This window comes from Pygocentrus nattereri, chromosome 22, assembly GCF_015220715.1.
Source record: "Pygocentrus nattereri isolate fPygNat1 chromosome 22, fPygNat1.pri, whole genome shotgun sequence".
In the NCBI taxonomy this organism is placed as follows: domain Eukaryota; kingdom Metazoa; phylum Chordata; class Actinopteri; order Characiformes; family Serrasalmidae; genus Pygocentrus; species Pygocentrus nattereri.
This window is the reverse complement of record NC_051232.1, coordinates 18,637,975-18,661,455: the sequence shown is the minus strand read 5'-3', so window position 1 is coordinate 18,661,455 and position 23,481 is coordinate 18,637,975. Positions and strand designations below refer to the sequence as shown.

Sequence of the window (23,481 nt, the reverse complement as noted above, 5' to 3'; positions counted from 1 at the left end):
CTTACTGACATCATAAAAGGATGCAATTAGCAATTTTAATATTTTACATCCCTCAACAGCCCATTTTTATACATCATCCACTGCAAAACTGAACAAAACTTAGCTGTCCAGCAAGTCATCTTCTGTAACTTCTTCCAGAAGTGAAATGAATGTATATGCCGATGAGCTTTCTAATCGGACTACTTAGATGAAGTTCTGAAACAGCAAAATTTGCAAAAAGATTTGCACTTGTTTGAGGAAAACTGTAACAAATTACTATGGAAAGGCATTTTCCAAACACATGTAAATCTGAATAGAATAAACTCATAGGGCTAATCAAGTGCCTACATTTTTGCCAGTGAACTGAGCAAACAATTAAAATGTATCATTGCCTGGGTGACGGTAAACACACACAAGCTGCTTGACATTTCCTGAGCCATTAAGTTTGTGGTTAAGCTCGGTCTTCACACTCTTATGATATGAAATATGACCATAAAGTTAGACAAAACAGCCACAAGGAGTTGCTCAACATTAGACAGCTGACTGTGAACTGTGCTCATATTTCTCAGGAGAGAAATAGATGTGACTACCATATTTATATATGTATATATTATTTACAATATTTATATATAAATTTATTTATATATAAATATGTAAATAAATATAAATATGTAAACAAATGTAAATATGTAAATAAATATAAATATGTATACATATATTTGTGTGTCCCAAGTGCTATAAAAGTGTAATTTCAAAGCTAGCCTTTTACCCATATCACATGTCCACATATGTGCTGATTGTCATTTTCCTCTAAGTGAAGTCAAAGATCAGGTGCCTCTGGCAATCAGTGTCTCAGATAAGGGTGAACTGTAAACTCGTTAACTCATCACATTCTTCAGTCCATATCATTCTTTAACTGTTCTAACGTTTACGACGTTGCAGTAAATTTAATTACTGCCCAACATCATTGGTCCCCAGTACGCATATAATTCCTCATCTGATCGCAGTACACAACCATACACTAACACTACTGTTCAAAAGTTTGGAATCACATACAATATTGACCATTTTAGTTAGATACTAAACATTGTGGATTTACATATTGCAAATGATTTGCTAAATGTACTTTTACATGTTTTTATTCAGTATTTCAAGAATTCTGTAAAGAAAATGTGAATCTATTATGAATGATATACTGTAATTATATATTTACGTTCTTTTTTACGTCAACTTGCCTGCCTTGAGATTTGATCCCCATATTTGACATAGGATATTTTCTGTATATTAATTTTATATAGACTGGTTCTGCATGTTGTACAGCTTTCTCGGTCATTTAAGAATCTTCTGTGACTCTGTTGACTGTTCTGAACACATTTAACATCTTTACATTTTTACTTACAATATTTACTTACAAAAGTTATCAATCATTTCAAAGCTGAACTTGGCATTTTTAATCATTTTATTCATGTATTCATGTGTATGCAGCCAAATTAGTGTGATTCAATGTAAAAATCCAATGTAAATTTGTTATCTGAAATTTTTTTATTAGGTTAAAATTTCAATTGTATATAATAATACTAATATTACTTATAATATAAATTCTCAGTCCTATAAACAGAACCATTACTTTAAAAAAAGTAAGTTAAAAATCTAAGTTTTGCACTGTCATTTAAAGTCAGTTTTCATTTCAATCATTTGTGTCTGGCATAAATTTATACTTAATTAAACCAAATAGTAAGTTAACAGAAGAACAGTCTCTGCTGTGTTAACATATTATCTGATGTTGAAGAAACTTCAAATTTGAAGTCTGCTGTTACTTACTGTTTAAAGGTGCTAGTTAAAGTTACTAATAAACTTCAGAGGCCCATGACTGGCACAACTGTCTAAACACTCATCCTAAATTAAGAAGTTTAATTTGTGTGAAGTGTCTTCGAGTTGCATTACTCGAAAAAAAAAGATGAGATTAGTAGCCTAAACTTACAATTGAATTGAGGTGCCCTTCCAGTCATGGTAATATGTTCCATATATCCATATATGTAAGTGCTTGTATGTAATAATTACTTATCGCAAAGGCAGTAACCAAAAAGTCCGGCAATTACAAGCAATAAAACACGAACAGTTGTCAAAATGTTTTTAGTGAGATTAACACGTCATTTCTTGGGTGAAAAAAAGTTAAATATGGCCATTTTCTACAAATTTTAGTGCACGGTTTCTATTTATGTGCTGAGTTTAACATAATGGAAAAAAAATAAATATAAAATGTGCCATAACTTTTGCACAGGCAACATTGTATGTTTTATTCTAATGTTAAATTTAGCAAATAAACAGGATTTTTGTGCTTTAAAATGTGCAGAAGTATATTCTGTGTAGACGGTGTGTTCTTATTATATTTAGAACATGAACAAAATATTGACAAGGGATGCTTAAATTTTGCATATGTGAAGTTTAAGTTTTGGTCCCTGTTTTTATCTTTTAGGTCCTCGTTTTTCTCCTGTGTCCAACAATATCAGAATATTTTTGTCCTGAACATGTATAAAAAAATACACACACACACACACACACACACACACACACACACAGCCTCTTCAATTGTAGTTTATTGTCTTTGTGTGTGTGTGTGTGTGTGTGTGTGTGTGTGTGTGTGTGTGTGTGTGTGTGTATGTGTGTGTATGTGTGTGTGTGTGTGTGTGTGTGTGTGTGTGTGTGTGTCCATGTTCAAGTAGGCAGTGATTTGTGTGAGTTAATCATCCACCTGCTGCAGCCTCAGGTTTCCCTTCCCGCGCACACACACACACATATACACACACACATACACACAGACACGCACACACACACACACACACACATATAAAGGTCAACCTTTACCAAGCAAAAATCCTGAGAGGCTGCATGTTGGCTGGAAAATGATCAAACTCCACCATCTCTCTCTCTCTCTCTCTCTCTCTCTCTCCACCCCCCCTGCAGATTTTCACTTCCAGCTGTTCCCAGTATCTTTTAACGGAACAGGGACCTTAACAGTTTCACTTCCAGAAACAAACAGACATGCGCTCACGTGCTCAAACACACACACACACACACACACACACTTAACAGTGCTTCACATCAGGACAGTTCACAGCCTCCATATCCTCTGCTTAGATTTTCTGTTAACCCCCCCAGCTTTTACCCTTGCACAACCTCTGGCAATCTTCCATTATTCCTTTTCCCTTCTATTTCTCGTACCTCTTCGTTTCTGTTGCATCGTGATTCATTCTGCCTTTCCTTTCACCTCCCAGCTTTCGAAAAAGTCTTTTTTCTGACTCACACACTCACTTGGCTTTGCACAATATCAGGACATGGGGTCGTACAGGTTTGCCATCTTTATTATATATGTTGTTGGTTGTCACTTTTTCAGAGAACAAAAATGCTCTTAACTTTTAAAGGAATTAATATGACATTTTTTGTTATTTTCATCCATTTGTCTTGACGTTTTCAAACAATGTGATGTTGAATCACTTAAATGACATGAAAAAGTAAAAACTGAAAACACTGAATATAGAGCTGTTGTAGGAAGAAAACCTCATATCTCCATTTTTGTCATGTTTCAGTTTTTGACATAATTAGAAAGCACTTTTACATTGTCTATACATTTCATGATAAGTGGATTAAAGGAAATGGCCAAAATTGACTTGGAAAGTACATACAGAGTAAAGTAGGTTCTCCTGTAAAGTTCCCATTTTGGAAATTTTCTTCTGATGTATCAGATATAAGTATGTGATATGTAGTAAGATTTTTTTTATTAAAGTCTAATAAGTCTAATCCTTCCACTAGTTTTACCCTCATTACATAAAAAAGAAATGCTTTTTCTCTTTGTTTTTATGAAGTGAGAATCATTTTGTTGGTCATATGTTTTATGGACAGTTTCATCTGACTGAAGGAGGAGCGAGTGCACAGCTGTATTTCACAATGCTATTGACAGTGGAACTTTCGAGCCGGACTTGGGACTTTAGGGAGTGGCCACATTTGAGTAATGTCCTCCAAGAGTGAAAATGGGGATTAGGATTGGTCTGTCCACCAGGCGTCTTGGGGCTTGTGATTGGGCAGCCCGTTACCCTTCCTGTTTCTGCTTGGCCTTGAGCCATATTCTGATTTTTGTGTGTGTGTGTCTGTCTGAGTGACTGTGTGAATGAGGAAGTGTGTGTGTGAGAGGTTTAGTTTGGTTCTGCTGAGTTGTCTGTTATTCAGTCATCTCACTAGTCACATGCTTTTACAGTGAGGCTCTCGGAACAGACCATGAAACCTGCAGGTAGAAACTCTATGTTTGTGTGTGTGTGTGTGTGTGTGTGTGTGTGTGTGTGTTTGTGTGGTTGTGAACTTAAAGGTAATTTTTACCTCAGAGATCACTGATTGTTGACCTTTACACTTTTATAAGCCATTCCTGATTTGGGAGAATTGAGAGTGAGTGTTTTATTATTGTGCATTCACAGGACAAAAAAGAAACAGGGCTATCTTAGAAGGTGGGGACTTTAAAGTGCTTTTTTTACAGCTATATTTCTGTTTGTTTTCTGAGGTTAAGGTTAGGTTGCGGTTTTGGGTTAGGCTTAAAAAAATGTATTACCTGTGTGTGTGTGTGTGTGTGTGTGTATATATATATAGGATTGTGCAAAAGACAGAGGCCGCCCTTCCAGTTAAATGTCCGGTTAAAACAACTTAGCTGTACAAAGTGAAAGTTATTTGTGTTTCAGGAAATATTTCTGATTGGATGTTAGACAGTCCACTTGCCTGAGAAAAGAGAAATATTTGGAAATTACCAGACTTTCCAAAAATGGAACTGAGATTATTAAGAAACTGTGCAAGACCTAGTAAATCATCAAAGCGGTCAACAGAGAAACAGAGAAAATCAAGCTCCACTCTTTCTTGAGATCTGTAAAATCCACCGGGGCTTCTGTCCATCCTTCCACAGTGAGAGGATAGCTCAACACTATGAGTCTTGAAGGATGTGTAGCTGTCAAGGAGCTGTTACTGAGAAAAGGAAATAAAAAATAGTGCAAAATACAAAAAAATGGACTGACCACGCGAGTCCAAACTGCAACATCACTGAATGTATTTGGGATTACTTGGATCGTGAAAAGCAGAAAATGCGACCACCTTCTAAGACTGAACTTGGGAGGAGTGGAAGAATATCGCTTATTTCTTTAAACAACTGAAGCAAGTATCCCAGAAAGAATGGAAGTTCTATTACAGGTGATGGTGGACAAACTAAAGGGAGGCCTCTGACCTTTGCACAGTACTGTAAATATGGGACATTTGTATAACCTGATGTCCTGACAAGGTAGAAAAACCAAACTAAGTGTCTCAGCCTGGGTTAGTACATTCCACGTTAAGCTGTGTGTGGGTTGTTGGAAACAGCCCGCTGCTCATATATAACCATGGCACGATCGCTAAGCAACCTACCCCCCTCACGCTTGATACAGATTTCAAAGTCCACCTGACTGGCCCGGTTAGATCTTAGCTTTACTCGAGACAAAAGGAAACAGCCTTCAAATGAACACAAGACACATTAAACTTGAGGTAATCTCGACTCACATGTGAACTCCTTTAGGCGATAGAAATTCAGGATGATGGGCAGAATTTTAATCATGCCTAAGCAAACTCTCAGCTTTCAGTCACAGACTGCTGGTAAGGTTCAACCTTAGTTTCAGAATGTACTTTTCTGCATCTTTATATCTTTTCTCCACTTTTTGCTGGTCCTTGTGTCGCGTCAGGAGAAATCCGGCCTGGGGGATTTGGGCATTTTGGGGATTTTTTCCGTTCTGAAGAATGTAGATCCACAAGGCTAAGCTGGCTTTATTAGGCAGCTTGAGGTGGAGAGCAGGATTTAAGTTTTGTTTGTGTGTGTGTAGTGGTCTGTCAAGAAAAGGAGTTTGTGAGAATACAAATCTAAATTATAGCCCTTATCATGAAGCTGTTGATTAGCAAGTGAGGAATCAGCAAATAGTGGAGGAATAGCAATTGTTTGAGAGAGTCCTCCTTGAATTAGTGATTATGTTGCTGATATTACTTGTCCAAACATTTAAAGGCTTTGTTGGACCTTGTTCCAAATCTTTAGATTGCCCTCTTCTGGTAAAAAAGAAAAACTTCAGCTGACGTAGTCTTTCATACACTGAAGTAGTCCAGGCTCCACAGAATATTTCTTCTTTCCCTCTCAAGATTCTTCATTACTACACAAACTTGTATTTGGATTTAATACTATGTTCATCAGTTCCGATTTATGGTCAACAGTTAACCATAAGAGAAACAACATGCAAGACAAGACAATAAGCACAAAACAAGAAAATGTTAGAAACACTACACAAATTGTACATAGTGACCTGTTGATGTATTACATAATAATGTTCCCACTTTACCCGGACAGTTCTCTGTAGATTATCTGTAATGTTAATTTTTGGGTTGGTCAAGGAAAAGTCAACTAATTACCTCTAAAGTTAAGGTTAGGGTCATGGTAATTAGTTAAAAAGTTCAGACAATTGGTTGTATGTAAGGTAAAGATATGGTAAACATCTGCACTGGACTATTCACATAGAGTTTTACTACAACGATCATAAACTGCCCGCTGCTGTCTATAGAGTTATTACAAATACAAAACTAATCAAATGCTCCTTTTCTCTCATCAGACTCCAGTTCTGATTGGAAGCTTGTGTCAGAATGACAGCGGAAGACTCCGCCTCTGCCGTCACCATGAGCAACTCCAGCCCCTCTTCCAATTCTAATCCAGCACCCAATCACTCAGGCCACCCTGGTTCCATCCCGGAGGGTGTGGCCGGAGCCCCAAACGAAGGAGCTTTGTTGGCCCTGATGGAGCGGACTGGCTACCGGATGGTGCAAGAAAATGGACAGCGCAAATACGGCCCACCTCCTAGCTGGCAAGGTCCCTCCCCTCCACGCGGATGCGAGATCTTCGTTGGCAAGATCCCTCGTGATGTCTACGAGGATGAGCTGGTGCCTGTTTTTGAGACAGTGGGGCGAATCTACGAGATGCGTCTGATGATGGACTTTGATGGGAAGAACCGTGGCTACGCCTTCGTCATGTACACACAGAAGCACGAAGCCAAGCGTGCCGTCCGAGAGCTGAACAATTATGAAGTGCGCCCGGGACGGTTGCTGGGCGTCTGCTCCAGCGTTGACAACTGCCGCCTGTTTATAGGTGGGATCCCCAAGACAAAGAAACGGGAGGAAATCCTGGAGGAGGTCTCTAAAGTGACGGAAGGCGTGCTCGATGTGATCGTGTACGCGAGTGCAGCAGATAAGATGAAGAACCGTGGCTTTGCTTTCGTAGAGTACGAGTCTCATCGTGCAGCTGCCATGGCCAGGAGGAAACTCATGCCTGGACGCATTCAGGTTAGTTAGCTTAATTTAGTGGTTTCCAATGTTGGTCACGGAGTGCCCTGCCCTACAGTTACATTTATGGCATTTGGCAGACACTCTAATCCAGAGCGACTTACAAATAAATGGTTTTACACAGGTAGGTGAAGGTAGTGTTAGGAGTCTTGCCCAAGGCCTCTTATTGGTATAGTGTAGGGTGTTTTCCCAGTCACGGATTGAACCCCAGTCTATGTTGTAGAAAGCAGAGATGTTACCCACTACACTACACCAACCATACACATTTAAATGTTTTCTCTGGCTAGCTTATTATTTAGATAAGGAAAACAACACAATGTGCAGAGGCCAGGGCCCTCCAGGACCAGGGATGAGAAGAGTTGGTTTATAGAGTCTGGTATGTCTTTAGCGAAAAGAGAAATACCGTTTAGGTTTTTAGACGGGATCCATTGATACAAAGGCTTGTTTTTAAAAATTGCTTCTTAAGCAAAAGATCTGTAGCTGAATGTTTTTATGGCTCTGACCTTTGAGTGACCTTTCCTTGTATACAGCTCTGGGGTCACCAGATCGCAGTCGACTGGGCCGAACCAGAAATCGACGTTGACGAGGACATCATGGAAACGGTGAAGATCCTGTATGTGCGTAATTTGATGATCGAGACCAGTGAGGAGATGCTCCGTCAGACCTTCAGCCAGTTCAACCCGGGCTGTGTAGAACGCGTAAAGAAAATCCGCGACTATGCCTTCGTTCACTTCACCAGCAGGGAGGACGCTGTGGTCGCCATGGACAACCTGAACGGCACGGAGATCGAGGGTTCGTGCATAGAGGTGACGCTGGCCAAGCCGGTGGATAAAGAGCAATACACTCGCTATCAGAAGGCGTCCAAGGGAACCGTGGCCCTGGCCAGTGGCGACAGCACACAGCAGAATTACGTGTATCAATGCGATCCCTACACACTCGCTTACTATGGCTACCCTTACAATACTCTCATCGGACCCAACCGTGACTACTTCATCAAAGGTTAGATGCCTTTTGGAATTCCTTCTTTTCCTTCTCAGACTGGGATTACAATGGTTGGAAACTGATCCGTCAGGATGACTAATATGCAGATTTTAAAATAATCCCATCATAACTGCAGTGCCATTTGATGACAATCACTCTGAATAATAGTAATACTGAGTTGGTCCATAATGACTCAAGTATCATAAGGGTTCGAATGTTTGTGCTGTTTCTGAGCTTCCTCTCTTCAACAGTATGACTCTGATTATTAATGAAGCACCCATAATTTCCAGGAAATTCAACTGCTGTATGCAGAATATTTAGATCTAGTTACCTAAATCTTTAGTTTGTTTTAAAAGTCCTGTTCAATAGTTTTGAGTTTCAGACCATATTAATAAAGTCATGACTGGCGCTGCTCCTTTGCACTAGCCATAAATTCAGTCAGTAGAAAAAAACTCAGACATTTATATTCAACTAACGTCTTCTAATTAAGTAACAGTTGATATAACACGAATAAACACTTCTACATTTCATATACACAAAAAAACTGAGTGGTGTACTTTGCCGTATACTAACATTGTCAATAAAAAGTCAAAGCTAGTAGAATCCAGTTAGCACCATCCAAAATCAGGTGACTCTAAATTTGATCAGATGTTAGCATTTTTGGTTAAAGTACAAGGCTGATTGGGGGCTGGAAGCTAAGAAACAGCCAAGATCTTGATACAGTATGATGATGAAGCTGGTTCTCTCAAGGGAATCTATACTATTTGAGAGTTTCCTAACCCAAATCACAAATTGTTGATCCTTGTGGTTTTTGGTTGGTAGCAGTTGTGCAAGATCATTTTTGTTCATGGGTTAAACAAACAGTTGATTTCACACCCAAGTTCATTTCCTCAATCTTCTGTGCTGTATCAGCCATTCCTTATGTCAATGAAAAACAAACCTCTCCCATATCATGTGACATCTTCACTTTAACACCCATTCAGCTACACCTGCCATCATTCAAGTTGTTGCAGCAGCATGAAACCTTGAGACACAGTTACCACAGCATTATGCAATTACAAGGAAGATAATATTGACAAATTAGTCACCCTATGCAGTTTATATAAATCTATCAGTCTAACTATATATATATATATATATATATATATATATATATATATATATATATATATATATATATATATATATATATATATATATATATATATATAGGCCTGCTGTAAAAGAAACATAGTGGAAATTAATTCTAGCAAACATGAATAGTCGTTCGTAAATTTGCTTATTTGTCATAAAGCTTAAAAAGCAGTCTGTCTATATCTTTCAATATCTCTCAGTAATGTTCCTTATATTACTGTTTGCACAGAAAAACATGAGATCAACAATAAAAACATGGCATCTGTCAGTGTCTGAAGATCGCCCCCTGTCACTTTTATTTCAAGCAGGTACTGTAAGAGGCCGTGGCCGAGCCGGAGCCGGTAACAGGGGCCCAGGGCCCCGTGGCTCTTACCTTGGTGGTTACTCAGCCGGCCGAGGCATTTACAGTCGCTACCATGAAGGAAAGACCAAGCTGCCGGACAAACCATATGAGCTCATGCCCAGTCTGGAGCTGGCAGCTGTTAACCCAGTGGGCATTAAGCCTGGCACAAGTCAGTGTGTAATTCTAACACATACACACATACATATACTGACACACATACATACACGACTTTCTCCTTTACTCAGGTCCAGAGGGCCAGCGAAACGCAAATGCAGCCATTGTTGTCGATTAGTGAAAGCCAGAGTATATTCCAACTAAAATTGGCTTCAAGACTATTCAAATATACTCAGGGGTGGAAAGAGGACTGAAAATTCCTGATTAAAGTCAACCTGACATCAAAATTGACCTTGTTTTAACCTTACTAGTACATATACTTAGTCATATTAAACATTCCCAAAATACAATTTGAGTACAAGTGTAGAATTATTGGGTCAAAAAATTACTTAAGTACTGAGTAATTTCTCGAACTTACTCAATTTATGGAAGTCCTGAGTAAGTCCAGGATCTATCAGTGTTTATTTACACTCTTTTTGAGTCTGGTCTTAAAATAAAATGCCAAACCTCCAAAGTCAGAGACGTGACCAATCACGAAGCAGTGCAGACGTTGTCACCAACAAAACAATAAAGAAAAAATGTTAAAAAGTACATGTTCTTCAGTACATGTATGGTTACTACCCACCTCTGTTCATCAGACAATGTGTTTCAACCAAAACATAACAACCTCTGAGCTTTGATGACATCACCGTGTACCAGCCGGCTGGGAAATATAACATCAACCAATAATATCATGTTTCATCTGCCCTAACCCCACATATCATTGAAGGCAATCACTCAGCTAGCTCAGAGACCCTCCCTGATACCATGCTTCACTTAGAAATGTGTCACAGTATGAAAGGAAAATGTATTCCAGTTTCCCATTAGTGACCATTAACTTGAATACAAAACACTTATTTTAAGTTACTTCATTATTCACCTTATGGAAAGAAGGTCCGAAGCTGAAGATTTCATTCAGTTTATTGGCTACCTAAGCTAACCCTTAGCCTACCTTAAAAATGAGCTGACTCTATTGGTTGTGAAACGTGAAGATATCTGCTCTGTAATGAAATGAAAATAGCTGTACTGAAAATGACTAAAAATGTACTGCGTGCTCAAGCACTGTAACTGTGGACAGTTATTCCATTACTTTTTCCCTCAGAGCAACAAAGCATAGTAATCAGCATTTGACTTTGCTGCCCCCTACTGGACTGGAGAACAACATCTCCCTATTTGTATATTTCTACCTGCTTCATAACAGAATGTGACTTTTTCCTACCTCTTCAAACTTCTGATTTTTCTTTCCGTCTCAAATAAAGCATGTCCATTCTGCTTGAACAACTTTCAGCATGAAAATATTTACTGTTAGAAAGTTGTGGAGCTGGTTTGGGCAAAGCTATGGGCCTTTTAATCACTTTCCTAACACTTCTCTTGCGGAATCAGCAGACTTGCCGCCCTCTGTTTGAGCTGTTTGATCCCTCAGTCGCTCTGATCTCAGATCAGCAAGCCTTTCTCTAACTCCTGACAGGAATATTGTGACGTCAGCTAAACCGGTTGATCCTAAATCTGAATTAACCCAGGCAATGAAAAGAGTTTTGTCCGTGGGAACAATGGGGATTCGTGTATGTGTGCATGTGGTTTGTGGTGTTAATCTTAAGCCAAGTCACTTGCCATAACTGAGAGCAGGTTGTGTAAGTCTGGACTTCCTTACTCATTTTCTTTTATTCTCTTTGTCCTCTAGCGTTTTTTTGCCTAGTGTATTCATGTGTTGTAGTGCCTGGCTCGAATTAGGCTTAATGTTTCTGCTCATGTTTAGCTGTTCTCTCTGTTTTCCACTGCTCTGTAACCTTGCCGGTTATCTTCATTTCACATTTTACATACATTGCCTGTCAAACGTTTGGGGACACGTTGCCTTCTTTAGACTTTTTCTAACTGTTTTTTCCTCTTACTTTTTAATTAAGTATGAAAACCTGCAGTAGTGTACATGAAACATTTACTAATATGTTGGTTATGTTTGTGTTAGAGTGTTTTGCTCTGTGTGAACATGAGGTTTTGCCTGAATAATGATTTTACAGTGTTCTTTGCCAAACTATTAGAACAATATTATTGTTAAGTAGCTAACAGTGTAGAGTTGAGTGGTTAAGTAGCTAACAGTGTAGAGTTGAGTGGATAAGTAGCTCACAGCGTAGAGTTGAGTGGATAAGTAGCTCACAGCGTAGAGTTGAGTGGATAAGTAAGCGTAGAGTTGAATACTTAAATAGCTAACAGTGTAGAGTTGAGTGGATAAGTAGCTCACAGCGTAGAGTTGAGTGGATAAGTAAGCGTAGAGTTGAATACTTAAATAGCTAACAGTGTAGAGTTGAGTGGTTAAGTAGCTAACAGCGTAGAGTTGAGTGGTTAAGTAGCTCACAGTGTAGAGTTGAGTGAATAAGTAGCTCACAGCGTAGAGTTGAGTGATTAAGTAGCTCACAGCGTAGAGTTGAGTGGTTAAGTAGCTCACAGCGTAGAGTTGAGTGGTTAAGTAGCTAACAGTGTAGAGTTGAGTGGTTAAGTAGCTCACAGCGTAGAGTTGAGTGGTTAAGTAGCTCACAGCGTAGAGTTGAGTGGTTAAGTAGCTCACAGCGTAGAGTTGAGTGATTAAGTAGCTCACAGCGTAGAGTTGAGTGGTTAAGTAGCTCACAGCGTAGAGTTGAGTGGTTAAGTAGCTAACAGTGTAGAGTTGAGTAGTTAAGTAGCTCACAGCGTAGAGTTGAGTGGTTAAGTAGCTCACAGCATAGAGTTGAGTGGTTAAGTAGCTCACAGCTTAAAGTTGAGTGGATAAGTAGCTCACAGCGTAGAGTTGAGTGGTTAAGTAGCTAACAGTGTAGAGTTGAGTGGATAAGTAGCTCACAGCGTAGAGTTGAGTGGATAAGTAGCTCACAGCGTAGAGTTGAGTGGATAAGTAAGCGTAGAGTTGAATACTTAAATAGCTAACAGTGTAGAGTTGAGTGGATAAGTAGCTCACAGCGTAGAGTTGAGTGATTAAGTAGCTCACAGCGTAGAGTTGAGTGGTTAAGTAGCTCACAGCGTAGAGTTGAGTGGTTAAGTAGCTAACAGCGTAGAGTTGAGTGGTTAAGTAGCTAACAGCATAGAGTTGAGTGGTTAAGTAGCTCACAGCGTAAAGTTGAGTGGATAAGTAGCTCACAGCGTAGAGTTGAGTGGTTATGTAGCTCACAGCGTAGAGTTGAGTGGTTAAGTAGCTCACAGCGTAGAGTTGAGTGGTTAAGTAGCTCACAGCGTAGAGTTGAGTGGTTAAGTAGCTGACAGCGTAGAGTTGAGTGGTTAAGTAGCTCACAGCGTAGAGTTGAGTGATTAAGTAGCTCACAGCGTAGAGTTGAGTGGTTAAGTAGCTCACAGCGTAGAGTTGAGTGATTAAGTAGCTCACAGCGTAGAGTTGAGTGGTTAAGTAGCTCACAGCGTAGAGTTGAGTGATTAAGTAGCTCACAGCGTAGAGTTGAGTGGTTAAGTAGCTCACAGCGTAGAGTTGAGTGGTTAAGTAGCTCACAGCGTAGAGTTGAGTGATTAAGTAGCTCACAGCGTAGAGTTGAGTGGTTAAGTAGCTCACAGCGTAGAGTTGAGTGATTAAGTAGCACACAGCGTAGAGTTGAGTGATTAAGTAGCTCACAGCGTAGAGTTGAGTGGTTAAGTAGCTCACAGCGTAGAGTTGAGTGGTTAAGTAGCTCACAGCCTAGAGTTGAGTGGTTAAGTAGCTCACAGCGTAGAGTTGAGTGATTAAGTAGCTCACAGCGTAGAGTTGAGTGATTAAGTAGCTCACAGCGTAGAGTTGAGTGATTAAGTAGCTCACAGCGTAGAGTTGAGTGGTTAAGTAGCTAACAGCGTAGAGTTGAGTGGTTAAGTAGCTCACAGCGTAGAGTTGAGTGATTAAGTAGCTCACAGCGTAGAGTTGAGTGATTAAGTAGCTCACAGCGTAGAGTTGAGTGGTTAAGTAGCTCACAGCGTAGAGTTGAGTGATTAAGTAGCTCACAGCGTAGAGTTGAGTGGTTAAGTAGCTCACAGCGTAGAGTTGAGTGGTTAAGTAGCTCACAGCGTAGAGTTGAGTGATTAAGTAGCTCACAGCGTAGAGTTGAGTGGTTAAGTAGCTCACAGCGTAGAGTTGAGTGATTAAGTAGCTCACAGCGTAGAGTTGAGTGATTAAGTAGCTCACAGCGTAGAGTTGAGTGATTAAGTAGCTCACAGCGTAGAGTTGAGTGGTTAAGTAGCTCACAGCGTAGAGTTGAGTGATTAAGTAGCTCACAGCGTAGAGTTGAGTGATTAAGTAGCTCACAGCGTAGAGTTGAGTGGTTAAGTAGCTCACAGCGTAGAGTTGAGTGGTTAAGTAGCTCACAGCGTAGAGTTGAGTGGTTAAGTAGCTCACAGCGTAGAGTTGAGTGGTTAAGTACCTAACAGCATTGCGTCGATTTGTTGTGGTGGCATCAGCAGGGCGTCAGGTTTTAAGTACAGTTGTTAAGTGATCTCAAACAGACTTGCTTTCATTGTGTGTGACAGTGTATGAAATGTTTGTATGAAAATCTTTACGCCAAAGGTGGGTTGAACACCTGAACAGTTTGAATGCTAACATCACAACAAGGGGATGCGTGGGGTATAGCACTATCCAGATGAAGAAGACATGTGTACTTGTACTTGTACAGCTAGATGTCCCACACTTTTGACAGGCAGTGTAAATACCATTCCACCAAATTTTACATATTTTTCATCATATAATGTTACACAGTTGTCTTGTGTTGGATTTCTGAATTTGTACTGCTTTTGTTTTTGTGCATGTAGTGGCTCTGCCAGCTCTAGGTACACAGTACCCTGCTGTATTCTCTGCTGCTCCTGCTGCTACTAAGCTGGTGGAAGAAGGAAAGATGCACCCAGTCAACCCACTGGCCCTCCAGCATGACCCTACAGCTGCTACTGCCACAGCTGCAGTCATCCCTGCTGTCTCCACGCCTCCACCCTTTCAGGTACTACAATGGAACCAAGTCTTACAGGGAACTATAGCCTAGCGAAAATTAGCTGCTCGTCCAGCTGAAACCCCAGGGTTTGGAAAACACTGGCCTACAGCTTTTAAAGCATAATCAACAGCTGCTGTGGTATTTTTAAAACAGTTATTTACTCAACATATTAGCCAAAAATCTAATTTACACAACTTAAGATTAAATTATGTCAATCAGTCAAGACTTGTTTGGTGTCAGGTGTCAGATGTTTTTCAGTTTTGCACTGGAGTTACAAGGCTGCAGTTAACAAGTAATGAAAGCTAATAGTTATTAGTTATTAGTAATATTAATAGACTGTCAAATAAACTCATAAACATATGGGCATGTGTTTTTTGACACTGTATGACAAACTGTCATCTATAAAACTGGCGTAAATTATGCTGCATAGCACGAAACAGTGTAGCAGCTACTTTGAAGCTTGAAGTTTGTCTATAATTTTGTCATTTTTATAGATGTTATATAGAATCAGAAACAACATAAGCAAGTCTATTGACCCCACCAGGTGGCAATGTGCAGTTCGCACAGCACTAATGGTTGGGTATAAACTTCCATCACTTGATAGCCACATTAGCCTTGTAGCTTCAGTGCAAAAATCAAGGAGCAAACTCTCTGAACACTCTGAGGTCTTTTTAAAATAAATCGTTGAAGCCAAACTAACCGTTTGGTTGTAATTTGTTCGCATTAAATGATCTGGTCAATAAAATCTTGTGGGCAGCGGAAGCTTTTGTGGTCAGTTGTGTGAGCTGCAAGTTAGAAAAGGTAGTAAAATAAACTGCCTTTAGTAGAATATATCAGTGACAACTGCATGTTTTTGCATTATATGTTATAGTTCAGTGTTTCCCAATCCAGTCTTTGCAGACATGTTTATCTGTCATACTAGGAGGTAGGTTAGAGGTTAGCTTGGGCCATCCAGTAGGCCCCAAGGACTGGGCTTAGGAACAGTGTTATAGGTCATCCAGAGTTGTCATTTGGATGATTGAATCTGTAGTGAGCCACCAATGACTGGGTCACCATATTCATCTAATTTGGATGTTGTAGGAGAGAGCACATAATTGAAATAATTGCCTACCAAAAGGCATTTCATGTGTTAAGCTCCCAGGATATGTGTCTTGAGCAATATGGGATTCACTCAGCAAGTTCTCCATTCATGCAGTGCTGCTTACACTGTGACTGGAGAACAGCCAAAAGTACTGCAGTATTGCAGGGAATGGCAGATATTGCAATTCTTAAAACAGGTTTGTGGCATGGATTACAATTAGTTTCAGTCAGTAATAGCATGTGTTTGAACCTGTCTTTTAAATAACATTAACATCATTAACATATATTGGCTAATGACAGGCTAGTTGAACATTAGCCAATGTTAACGAGTGCACCATCTCCCCCGTCTTTGTTTGTTCCCACCCTAATAGGGCTACATTCCCACCCACATTTAGGCCAACATTTATCCACGGACATTTACACTGTTACACGTCTGGAACTGCGAGACGAGTTGAGGCTCATTTATACTCGCTTTACCTACGAAAAAGAATACTCCCCTTTCAAACATGGTACCAATCCCTGCCAATGTTATTTTGCTTGTCCTTTACATTGGCATGGATGTTAAGCAAAACATCCACTAGAGGGCAGTCCAGACCAAAAAGTTCCTGACAACAACAAGCATGTCCGTGGGTGGAGTAGGTGGTAATAATGTACCATTGTAGACTGTGGTGGTCTTTGAGGCCTTCAGATACTTTGTGACATGTGGACAGAGAATTCCTTTCGCTTGAATTGCCAATGAGAGAAAATTAAATTGGCTACACTGCCTTCATGTTTCTGGTGGTACTGCTCCATTTCACCCACACCCATAAACATTCAGAAAATGTGCATATACTGATGCTCGATGATTAGTTCTGGATCACAAACCAGCTCATGATAGGTATTAAATGGGGGGCCATCACTCCAGAGGCAGATGGTTCCATTGCCTCCAGCCCAATGATGGGGAGCTTTAAAGCCTTCTAGTCTTCATTTTAGTATTGTGACCTTAGGCTCCCTTTCGATTGGTCAGGGCTTTTCTATGGAGATTATACAGGCAGCATGTGCGCAATTGATCAGCAGTGGACACCCTTTAAAGTAGCTGAACTAACTATTTGTAAGGCCTACTTTTGGACACAGAGTACATTTCAGATGAAATAGCAAAGAAGACTTTTCTGCTGAGTTTCAAGATTGTAACTCATTTTGTATCAAACTACAATTTAACAGCACAGTTAAAGTCTTGCTACAATATTTTAAAGCTTCAGGTGTATAAATAAGCAGCATGACAATACTAATAAATCAAACTAAACTGAAATTACAGATGTTTAACTCCCTGAAACCATTAGGCCTACTCTTAAGACCTAGAAGGCCCTGAGGGTTCCCCACTGGGAGAGTCAAACACGCATTTCCACTATGGTGGACAAAAAAGGATATATATAGATATCATACTTATCATATTTCCTCTAAATGCTTCTTTCCTTATCACCCTGTCTTTCTCTTAGGGTCGTCCCATCACACCTGTGTACGCAATGGCTCCTAACGTCCAGCGGATCCCAGCAGCAGCTGCCGGTCTATATGGTGCTGGCTACATGCCCATTGCCACCCATGCTAACACGGCTGCCCTCGCCGCCCTGCAGAAGAATGCAGCTGTGGCAGCAGCAGCTTATGGAGGCTATGCCGGGTATGTGCCCCAGGCCTTCCCTGCTGCTGCCACCTTCCAGATGCCCATTCACGACATCTACCAGACCTACTGAGACTACCCACCATTAACCTTTGACGTGCGTCAGTCCCACTAAGCAAAACAACCCAAAACTGCTGAGCTACACCTTCTTATGACGTACATGAAGTCTACTGACCAATCACCTGCTGAAAAAGGCCCAAGACCTATTTCAAATGACCCCGAAAAAGTAACCTAAACCAACAACTACTCAAGATAGCTGTCCCATATGACCATATATTGCACAGATCAAAAAGTGAGGCAACCAAACCTACTAGCCTACATTTTTAAGCCCAGAGGTTTTGGCTATGTTCTTGCACTCTGTCAGACCTACTGACCTATCTTAATCTACTGACACATTGCTTACTTCAGGCATCACTGCAAAAAGCACTGACCCAGACTTCCGTAACACTGGACTGGCTGGCCTTGAGCTACATCAAACCTGAATTACTGTATCTTCTTTGTAATCCAACCTATGACTGACTATCCTTAGACCCAAACTAACTGACCCAGACTGTAAGCACAAGTGTGGCCTGCTGATATCAGTGTGAGTGCTACTAATGTTCATCTCTCTGAAGGACATCCTCAAACCTTTTGTGATACCTCCTGAAGCATCTCATCTCCTACAATGTGACCAGTGTCCAGCCCACCTCTCCCTCCTGACATATCCATTACCCTACAAACAAAGAGCCAAAGTTTTATCACTCTTTCTGTGGTTCCAATATTTCTCCTGGAACGATTCATCCAGACTGAGTCTGCAGGTCTTAGCAAGCTTCTAGTGCTTAAGAAAAGCTTGGGCCTATGATAAATGTAAGACTGTCAAAGAAAAGAGGCATGACTAGTCCCATGTGCAAATAGTTGGTGAGAAATCTGAGTGCTAAAACCGAATCAAGCAGAATCAAACATACAGACACTCCAGCTACCACCAGACAATCTGAACCTCCTTGAGGCTCAGAGTATCCCCAACACGTCTCCAGGTGTCACTTGTCAGTCTCCAAAAAGAATACTGAAGGAACGTTATTGTATTTATGAACCTCACACACAAAAATACAGCTTTTTAAATTTCTCTCTATGCCATTTTTTCTGAGGAAAAGAAAAATATTGCTGAAAAAAAAATCTTCAAATGGGCAAAAAAAGAAAAAAAACAACAACTTAGAACTTAACTGCTGAGCAGAAACCTAATCGACCACTGAAGAAAGACAGTTCAAAGTATTCCACGAGTTTTTAACACACAAACGGGACTCGTTTTCTTGAAGAAGCCACCATCTGCTGTGTAGGTTGTCTGACTATGAGTCTAAATGATAACACCTAAATAACGACTTTAAACCTTTTTTTTTCTTTTATGTTTTATTGTGTATTTGTTGTTAACTAATACTTGTAACTTCTCTGTTTAGTTCACTGTTATTTGAAGGTTTTGAGACAAATGTTTTAATGTGTGGACTATTTTGACATGTCAGACTTATATTCTTGTAAAATTGGAAGAGAGAAATAATGAAAACGCAACACGGGAACACAGACGATAAACAGCCATTACATTTATAACACATACACTCAGTAGATGAATAGAGCGTGCTAACTCTCAGAAGCAGGATGCAATACCTCCATCGACAAAAGTATTTTCAAAGACGTGTTCTGTTTTCGAAGAGTTTTTTTTTGTGTTGGATTGCTGTCCAGGAATGGAGAACTTTTAGAACCAACACTGCGTTTTGTGTTGGCGGGGTAGCTCTTCCGTGATATTGCGTTGTGAATGTACTGACTAGACTGAAGAAAGTTATAGAGCTTATTTGAAATAGGTGGCAGTTCGATAACAAGTGCCATTATGTGCCATTCAGTTTGTCCTCAGACTACCAAACTGACTGTGGCCAAATTTGACCTTGTCTGAGCACTTTTTGTGTTTTAGACTACTGTGACTATCCAGTCTTAATCTCCAAATTTAGACTATTTATCTTTTGTGAAACTGTAAAAAAAAGTGCCACTGAACTCCATTTTATTGGCTCATCTGCAAACCATACACTTGAAACAGTGTCCATTTGATAGAAGAATGTCTATATTGTTTATTTCGCTTGTTTGCGTTAGGTTCTTTTATGCGTATTTTCTGAATTGAACAAATATGACCAGGATTTTTTTCCCCACCATTCTTGTCATAGTATGTTCTGTGTATGGCTTTCCGTCCATGTTTTGTTTTCTTTTTGTTTCCGTGTGTTTTTCTCCCTTTAACACTCCGCATAGTACCATGTGTAGTGGATTTTTTTGACATTATAGTGAGGTGCACTTAAACATATATTAAAGTGGGAGAGTTGCATGGACCATGTAAACACAACTAAAATGCAAGTGTCTTAGAAGTTTATGTAATGTGTACATGCGTGTGTCCTGGACTGGCAAACTTTTATTGTACTGTGTTATTTCATTTGATCTATTCTCCTGGAGAATGAATGGGACTAAACTGGAACCAGGGAGCTCAGAACCCTGCTAGAAAACCCAGCACAGGCACCAACCAAACCAGCATGTGTTGTGTTTTGGATGCTGTTATACTGGTCAACCAACATGCCCATGCTTGGTGACCGGCTAAACCAACACCAGGCCATCGCTAGACCAGCATGGAATGCAGCTGTTTCTTTCAGCAGGGAAACATCTACAGCTATTATATTTCTAGGATGCATCATTATACTGTCCCTAAGGCTGCTGCATGTTGCCTATGTTGAGATTTTGTCCAGCTAGTTTTTAATAGTCTCTAGCTGTTAGTGAGACGTTGCTAGCTGCTAGAAACTAGCCAGCTGTTGAATACAAGTAACTAGTAACTAGTGAATTAGCAACCATGAGCTTGCAGCTAGCAGCCAGTAACTAGCAGCTGCCAACTAATAATGTTATGTTTGACGTAACTCCAAAATAAGAAGCTCATAAATATCTGGCATGTTTAAGCTGCAAAGTGGATTGTTAGCGACAATCTAGCCAGCTAACGTTAGTTATATAAGCGATAGCTTTATCAAATCATGATGTGTTCTCTGATACTATAGATTTAACCAACTTATTTTAAATTATTGTTGCAGGAGCAGCCACGTCGATTTGCTGAACTCAAAATCGGGTTCCTGACTTGGAATTCCCATTTGAGAAACCATTTTCTTGATTTTTCCAAGTCACAGCTTGGAAATTCCCAATTATGAGCTGTAGTCAAACGCAGCACAACTACCAGTTAGCGATTAGCAACTAGTAGCCAGCAGCTAGTGAGTTGTAACTGTAGGTGACCCCAAAGTCAGCGAGTGTCACTCATTTCTCAAGTGTTTTACTAATGACCACTGGTCAATGAATGTGCGAGTGTACACGAGGGATTAACCTGTACTTGTAGGGGATCCTTTTTTATTTAAACTCAGTAGTGCCTTTGCCACCCACTGGAATTTCTAGATGGTTCTATGACATACCTGTGCCTGCATGCTTACTCAGTAGATTGTTATAAAACCTCATCTAGCAATGACCAGTTCCTGTGTTCCTAAGGACTGTGCTATGTCACTAATATATCTTCCCTGTGAATGCGAAGAGTAGCGTGGTCAGCAGAGGATGCTTCCTTCCTCTGTTCTTCTCCCCTTCCATTTTCTCCACTGTTTCTATGCTCTCTATAGTCAAGGTGAAGGATTTTGTGTTTTTGTTATATTGTTTTCCTGCGAGTTATTTTTGGTTTTTGGAGTGATAGAGTTGTGCTGCTTCTAGGGTGTTTTTTGTTTGTTTTCTCTTTTTTTTTGGCTTTAGCTTGTTATTGTTCTGAAATATGGTGTTTTATTGAGTATAAACTGTGTGTTAAGACTGAGCGACATTTGCATTGGGAAAGCTACTTAAGGTTCAGTCCATGGCCAGATAAACAACGCTTCTGCTAGAGGAGACCTAAAACACTCATGAAAGCATGCACCCTCGTTTGCTCACTGAACTTGGTGGAACCTCATAGTTGCCCCCAAGTGTGCATGCAAAAGTTATGATCACACTCCCCAGAATGTGTCTTGCTGGTCCTTAAGCTGAGCTTCCCTTTCTGTAGGGTTCTTTTTGTCTCTTTAGAGTCTTTTAATATGACCTAAATGTCAGGATATATTTAATATATATATGCATTGCATTGTATTGTGTATGAAGTAAGAAGAAATGCTATAATATATTTGAAGTTAAACATTTTTTTCTTCCTTTATATGCGCCTTATTTAGACAGTTTTGCCAAAGTGTTCAATAGTGTGTGAACTGGTGCAAAAAAAAAAAAGAAAAAATGGAAAAATACAGTTTTATTTGTGTTTTGTTTTTTTTTCTGCAGATTTACTGGATACAGCTGGCCAGTTTTAACTGAATACTGACCCAAAAAGGGCTCATGTGTTCACCAAAAACAATTTGCTTCCTTTCACAATCATTTCATTAACACTACATAACGTAGTTTTTATTAAAAGACTATTTTTTTCTTGCTACTTAACGAACAAGATGTTGATGGTTGCAGATATTTTAGAGATAGCCAAAATATTTCTAACCGTCTCTTTGTAGGTCTTTTTTAGAACTGTTTTCTATCATGCAATATTTGTAAGAGGCTTTTTGGCATTGTTGTAGGCTATTTATAGTGGTTCTGTAGCTGAATAAAGCATTTTCAAAAACAGGATGAACTAATGTGTTTTTCTTATTGTCTACCTTCTTCTGACATCTCAGGCCACAGTTTATCTGTTACTATACTTGCACATACCATGGTTTTACTAAATTGACATTAATTTAGAGGGCTTCATATGCAAAGATTTGAATACTCTGGTAAAATAACATTTAACCATTTCAACTTTGTCATTAATGCATAAACAAAAAATCCAGAACAAAGTTTCTCAATGAGCAGTTGCAAGGATTTCGGGTGTTTCACCTTCTACAGTGCGCAATATCACCAAATAATCTGGGAAATCCATAAACACCATGACTGAATGCCTGTGTCTTTCAACACCTCGCATGGGCTTAGTCAATAAACACTGCATCCACAAATGCAGGTTAACAGTGTACTACGCACAGTTGAAGTCATGTGTCAGCAATCCCCAGAAACACTGCCGACTTCTTTGGGCTCAAGCTCATCTGAAATGGAGAAATGCACAGTGGAAGTATGTATTGTGTTCTGACAAGTCAAAGTTTCAGGTTATTTATGGAAATATTGGATGCTGTGTTCTCTGAACCAAAGATTGTTACCAGTGTAAAGCTCAAAATTCAGGGTCTGTCATGGTATTGGAGTATATTAGTGGGTAACCTGTACAAAGCACCATTAATGCTCAACACATTTTTGAACAAAATATACTGCCTTTTTGATGGCTTCTTTTTTTAGAGATATCTATGGTTATTCCAACATTACAGCATCAAGAAAGATACTGCACAAGTTACAACAGCCTGGCTGCATAATCAGAGAGTGCAGGTCCTAGACTGGCAGCCCAGAACTGTCTATCACTGAAAATGTATCTATTATTAAGCTCAAAATATGACAAAGAAGGCCCCGTGTGGCTGCACTGCTGAAAACTTATGTAACTAAAGAAAAACACTCCTCTTTCAAAACTGGATCTGTTTGTGTCTTCAGTCCCCAAACAGTTACTAAGCAGCGTTAAAAGGAAAGGTGATGTAACTTAGTAATAAACATGCTCCTCTCCCAACTTTTTTGAAATGTGTTTCAGATATCACATTTGGAATAATCATATATTTACAAAAACAGTTTATAAGGTAAAACATCAAATGTGTTTTAATATGAATAATAATGCTCTGAGATAAGAGAAAAGGCTGAACAGTATTTCTCTTTTATCACTCTATTTTAGTGACTATGTTTACATGTGA

The 23,481-nt window shown here is 39.6% G+C and overlaps 1 protein-coding gene across 8 annotated transcripts in view; it reads left to right on the top strand.

Moving 5' to 3' along the window:
* Positions 1-22,291, top strand: part of rbm47 (RNA binding motif protein 47) — a 50,877-nt gene extending 28,586 nt beyond the window's left edge. For 4 of the 8 annotated variants that reach the window (XM_017709423.2, XM_017709427.2, XM_017709424.2 and 1 more), the window contains exons 2-6: positions 6,633-7,356; positions 7,887-8,355; positions 9,777-9,983; positions 14,732-14,913; positions 17,460-22,291. In XM_017709423.2, coding sequence (XP_017564912.1) covers positions 6,664-7,356; positions 7,887-8,355; positions 9,777-9,983; positions 14,732-14,913; positions 17,460-17,711 — 1,803 coding nt within the window. In that variant the 5' untranslated portion in view covers positions 6,633-6,663 and the 3' untranslated portion in view covers positions 17,712-22,291. Of the gene's footprint in view, positions 1-2,955; positions 3,329-3,798; positions 4,265-6,632; positions 7,357-7,886; positions 8,356-9,776; positions 9,984-14,731; positions 14,914-17,459 lie in introns of those variants that run through there. The other 4 variants (XM_017709426.2, XM_017709425.2, XM_017709428.2 and 1 more) reach the window with 4 other exon arrangements.
* The last annotated feature ends 1,190 nt before the right edge of the window (positions 22,292-23,481 follow it).